This window comes from Alligator sinensis, unplaced genomic scaffold (assembly GCF_000455745.1).
Source record: "Alligator sinensis unplaced genomic scaffold, ASM45574v1 scaffold166_1, whole genome shotgun sequence".
Classification (NCBI taxonomy): Eukaryota; Metazoa; Chordata; order Crocodylia; family Alligatoridae; genus Alligator; species Alligator sinensis.
This window is the reverse complement of record NW_005842098.1, coordinates 1,641,476-1,646,877: the sequence shown is the minus strand read 5'-3', so window position 1 is coordinate 1,646,877 and position 5,402 is coordinate 1,641,476. Positions and strand designations below refer to the sequence as shown.

At 44.7% G+C, this 5,402-nt stretch overlaps 1 protein-coding gene across 1 annotated transcript in view; it reads left to right on the top strand.

The window, feature by feature from the left end:
* WBP11 (WW domain binding protein 11) overlaps positions 1-2,963 on the top strand; it is an 18,125-nt gene extending 15,162 nt beyond the window's left edge. The window contains exons 11-12 of the mRNA XM_025204834.1: positions 927-1,109; positions 1,912-2,963. Coding sequence (XP_025060619.1) covers positions 927-1,109; positions 1,912-2,345 — 617 coding nt within the window. The 3' untranslated portion in view covers positions 2,346-2,963. The remainder of the gene's footprint in view (positions 1-926; positions 1,110-1,911) is intronic.
* Positions 2,964-5,402: the final 2,439 nt, after the last annotated feature.

Sequence of the window (5,402 nt, the reverse complement as noted above, 5' to 3'; positions counted from 1 at the left end):
ACGCTGGCTTGCATCCATAGATGCTTCTCAAGCAAATCCTGGGACGTCATTCTCCCCTTGTACTCGGCCTTAGTGAGGCCGCAGCTGGAGTACTGCATCCAGTTTTGGGCTCCACAATTCAAAAAGGATGTGGAGAAGCTTGAGAGAGTCCAGAGAAGAGCCACGCGCGTGATCAGAGGTCAGGGAAGCAGACCCTACGATGACAGGCTGAGAGCCCTGGGGCTCTTTAGCCTGGAAAAGCGCAGGCTCAGGGGTGATCTGATGACCACCTACAAGTTTATCAGGGGTGACCACCAGTATCTGGGGGAACGTTTGTTCACCAGAGCGCCCCAAGGGATGACGTCTAGGTCGAATGGTCATAAACTACTACAAGACCATTTCAGGCTGGACATAAGGAAGAATTTCTTTATTGTCCGAGCCCCCAAGGTCTGGAACAGCCTGCCACCGGAGGTGGTTCAAGCGCCTTCATTGAACACCTTCAAGACGAAACTGGATGCTTATCTTGCTGGGATCCTATGACCCCAGCTGACTTCCTGCCCTTTGGGCAGGGGGCTGGACTCGATGATCTTCCGAGGTCCCTTCCAGCCCTAATGTCTATGAAATTCTTGCCTGTAAAAGTGTTCACATGGGCTTGCTGGGTTGCTGGAAAAAAGTTAGATGCTGAGCATAGTTCAGCACTTGAACTTCTGTGTATGGGTAAGAAGTGAAGACTAAAAAAGGGCCCTTATGCCTGAAAAAGGTCAAGACCTCTGAGGGATCAGAGACTTTTGTGTATACTTGAGATGCTGGAAGATCTGTTTTTAAAACTAAGGGTTTGCTGATATTGGACAAAGCTCATCTTGGAGATGGTGTTAACTCTTGACCATAGGGTTGTTTTTCACCACCCCCCAACTCATGACTTAACTTGTTCCTATTTACATTGTCAGGGGCTCCGCCGTTCTTGAGACCACCTGGCTTGCCAGGACTGCGTGGACCTTTACCACGACTCTTACCACCAGGACCTCCACCTGGCCGACCCCCTGGCCCTCCACCGGGCCCACCTCCAGGTCTACCACCTGGTCCTCCACCACGGGGACCCCCACCTCGCCTGCCCCCTCCGGCACCCCCAGGTAAAATTTTCTGCTCTTTGTTTCTACTCATTTACAGTCTCTTGTTTAAAACCTTTCTACTAGTCAAGCCATTTCACAGAGTGGGGAGAAAAGGACTTTCCCAGTGCCCTGGACAAACAAAGTAAACTGTTTCATAATACTAGTGTGCCCCCGTTCAGTCTGTCACTAAAACATGGCTTGGAGAAGTCTTCCCCTTTACATTAAGTCTCTGGGAGATACCACTTCCTCAGCAAGAACACTTCTGTTACTGTTCCATGCGGACTTATCTGAGGAAGTCTAAGTTCCTTTGCTACCACAGGGTCTAAGTTTGTACTCTGCTGTGTCATAATGCTATTCTAAAATGTCCTTGCACTGACCTCCCTCTTGGAATTCTTATTTCAGTAGCAGGCCTTTTCTGAAGCAGGGTAGAGTTTACGCTCCCTGGTCAGTTTTCTGATGTAACCGAGTTTCTTATAGGCATGTGATGGGAAGCTAATTTTCATGTGCTTTGTGCTCGAGCACTTCATATCTAAGAGGAATGTGAAAGAGGGTAGTATGCAGGATTTCTGGGCTTTTAAGCTCTGATGAGGGACATTATGCCTGTCTGGAATTTCCCCTGTTGTAAGTGTTTGTGTTCATTGTTCCTAATGGAGATCAAACTGATGCTGAAGGGCTTGAAGGCAACTGGTAATGTCACCTTGTAATGCTGTCCAATTTACTGGCCCCCTTTCAACCTATGAGCTTGCTCTAAACCCATGCCAAGTGTTCCTTCGGGCACTTAGCAGAACAGAGAGCTAGCTTAGACTTTCTGTTCCCCATACAGGTATCCCTCCGCCTCGCCCGGGCATGTTGCGTCCACCTTTGGTGCCTCCCTTAGGACCTGCCCCACCCGGGCTTTTCCCACCGGCACCTATTCCAAACCCAGGGGTGCTGAGTGCCCCACCCAGTTTGATCCAGCGCCCCAAGGCGGATGACACCAGTGCAGCCACCATTGAGAAGAAAGCCACAGCAACTATCAGTGCCAAGCCACAAATCACCAACCCCAAGGCAGAGATTACTCGCTTTGTGCCCACTGCCTTGCGAGTGCGCCGTGAGAACAAGGGTGTGTCTGCTGCCTCCCAGAGGAAACAAGATGATGAGCCTGCTCTTCCATTAACCAAAGCGACACCTAAGGCTGGATCCTCTGCCCCTGTCTCTGTTCAGACAAAGGATGATGTGTATGAAGCCTTCATGAAGGAAATGGAAGGGCTTCTGTGACCTAGCCTGTTTGCAGTCAACCCTCCTACTTGCTGAGCTGTGATCAGACTACCATGAGGGAGGAAGAGGATCCTTCTGACTGCAATGATTGGGTTGGAGGGCATGTGTTAAACGTAGCTGCCTTACCCAGAGGTTAACTTATCAAGAGTCTCTAAGTAGAGACCATTACATGTGGGGTGTGGCAGGGAAGCCCCCTTAGAGCCAGAATTTCCACTTCTAGCTTCTTGTTGGGGAGGAGACTTAAAGTCCAGAAGGTGACCCTGGTAAAAGGCCTTTCTTGGGTCCTCTATCATTGTGGGAATGAGGCTGTAATACTGAAAGAAGGGGGAGTGTATCACACTCAATGGAACCCTTTCACTTCATGGATGCTTTGTGGTAGGGTAATGGCACAAATTCCTGAGGTACCAGAAATAAGCTGGTAACATTTCATATACAGACCTGATTGTCGGGTTTTTATGTTCCTTTTTGTTTGTTTTTTTCTGTAAATATTTTATAGTACTATTTTTAGTTGCAGTGAAATCGATTAATCATTTTTTCTCCCAAGGGTGGGCAGGAGGTAATTTGTTGCATACATTGTACACTGGAGTTTTGCACTCTGTCCCCTCTGCAACCATCTTTGTGGTTAGGAGAAACTTCATTCTGTCTCATGAAAGACAATAAATGTTCAGTGTATTAAGACTCCTGCCTCATGGTCTGGTATCTATAATAATTCTGTACATAGCTTCTGGGGAGGGCTTGTTGCTCTGAGCCTCACAGTAGAAACACCGGGCTGTAGATTGTGAATTAAATACATTTTTTAAGATTTAAGTCATGAACGAAGTCAGTGCATTTGCATCTTTCATAAACTGTTCAATTCATCCCCGGCCTTTGCTAGTATATTGTGTAGTTTTGAAGACTGAAATGTTGAGGTCACATTAGTTGCAGACTTCTCTGTTTGTGTAACAAGCTTTAACTCGAATATTTTAATTGCACTTGTCCTAAGGACTGATGAGGCAGCATCTCAAATGAGAGAAGAAATCCATTTATCAATGGTTTAAAACATAGAAATACTTTTACTTTAGGAAATGTCGGGCACAAATTCTATGAAGAGTCCAGCTGAGTATATTGCCTGTTTAATGCTAGCAAGTAAGAAAATCCTATAATTGGCAAAATTTAAGTTGTTTTATTTTAAAAATAAACATGCACACATTAAGTTTATTATTTTCTACCCTAAACTGCTTTTTATTAACAGTAGTAATTTTCAGATGGAAGTGTTCCTTTATTTGATCAGTGTATATGCTGCTATCTGGTGTGCGTGTCTTCTTCCTCCCAGCTTTTTTTTTTTTTTGGCTGTATAAGAGTTTGGAATCTAATCTCTAAACTTAAAGAAAAAAAAATCTAGCACTTCTCTCTCAGAATATCATTTTTGAGCCATGATACATTGATCCATCTGTCATTATTAACTCTCTTGTCCATGAAGCCATGTATTAGTATTCCTCAAAAAGAGGCTTTTATAGGAAGATAACAAGAAACATAATGACATAACTGGACAGGAGGAAAAGTTCTCTTAGCATCTTCTACAGGCAATATGATACAGTAGGAAGATTTTGAAATGTAAGCAGCATATAATTTTGTCCTACAAGGGTCTCTCATACTCTCCATGTTTGTCCTTCCCACTTCCATGCAAGTCCCTGACTCGATGTTTATTTTCCTTTCAGTCTACGTATATTTTGACAGGCCACTTCTGTCACTTCTTCTGGGATGGCCTGAGGCTTGCAGCCACCTCTGTATCCTTAGTCCTAGAGTTGGTGAGAAAAGAGGAGGCAAGCCATAGTAACAGTAAAGCCAGCCAGGAATTATTTAATTAGGCATGCTTGGGCTTTAAAAGAAAACTACAGGAGCTAGGAAGCTTTATTGGACCACTTCCTGTAGCAGATGTCACCAAGGAGGAGAATAAATAGTGGTCCTGTGGGTGTGGAGAAGGAATAGAACTGGTGGGTAGGGCAGGGAGGAGGGGATGGACATTGGAAGGAGAAAGAAATAATAGGATTGCAGCCACTGGGATGTAAGTGAAGATAGCAGACCCTTGATAGTGGGCAAGATGGGGTGCAGCAAGCTAGATGGGGGTATTAGCAGCTTCTGTGCTTGCAGTGACAAGCATTTGGGTTCTAAGCACTTAAGGCTGCTTTTGTTCACAGGATCTATTGGTTTAAAATCTTGAGAGGCTGCAGTATTTTCCTGGGGGTATGTAGGTAGGGCTGGGATGGTTTGATATTTGTTGCCTTTTTTTCCCCTTGTGTGAAATTTTAATAAGTTGTGCTCCTGTCTGTTCTCCTATAGAATTGTTTGCAAGAGGTGGAAGAGGAGCTGGTTTCTGCCAAAAAGCTTGCTGTGTAAAACCAGCAACAATTAATTTTGGAACAAGGGAAGTCATTTTCTTCTGCCAGGAGGCTGTCATACATGCCCTTCCATCACAACAATTCCACAGCACTGGTGACTTTGGTTTGTTGTGGTGGGTTTTGTTTTGGGACCTTTTTGGGATTTTTGTTTTGTTTTGCATAGGTGAAATGATTTGGTGGTGTTTGTTGTGTCCCCCCCTCCCAGGATGCTTTTAATACATAGTTTTCTATTGTGCTTTTTTTGTAACATACAGTACAGTTTACAAAGGAGGCAGCAATTGTCTCCATTTCTCAGGTTGGGAAGCTAACAGAGGTGATGGGGTCTGTAGGCCCAGTGGCAGTCATGGTAGAATTTCGGTTTCCTCATTCCTTAGTCTGTCGCTGTGCTCCAGTGGACCATATTGCTGATGGAGGTGCTAGATCAGAGATAAGTGCAGTGGCAGTGTATTATTTGATTGTAAGAGTCTCTGGTCAAAACACCTTCTGTGTGTGAATTTTTATTTACTTATTTACTCATTTAGATTCATTTCTTGTCCCATCAGAAAGGAATAGAGAAGAAATGGGATGAGCAAGTAGTTGGTGGAGTGGAGGGAGCACTTTTTATGAATATTGGAAAGCAGAAATGGGAGGTTTGGGAGTATGAAAAGAGGAGGATGAATATTGGCAAAGTGTCAGAGGT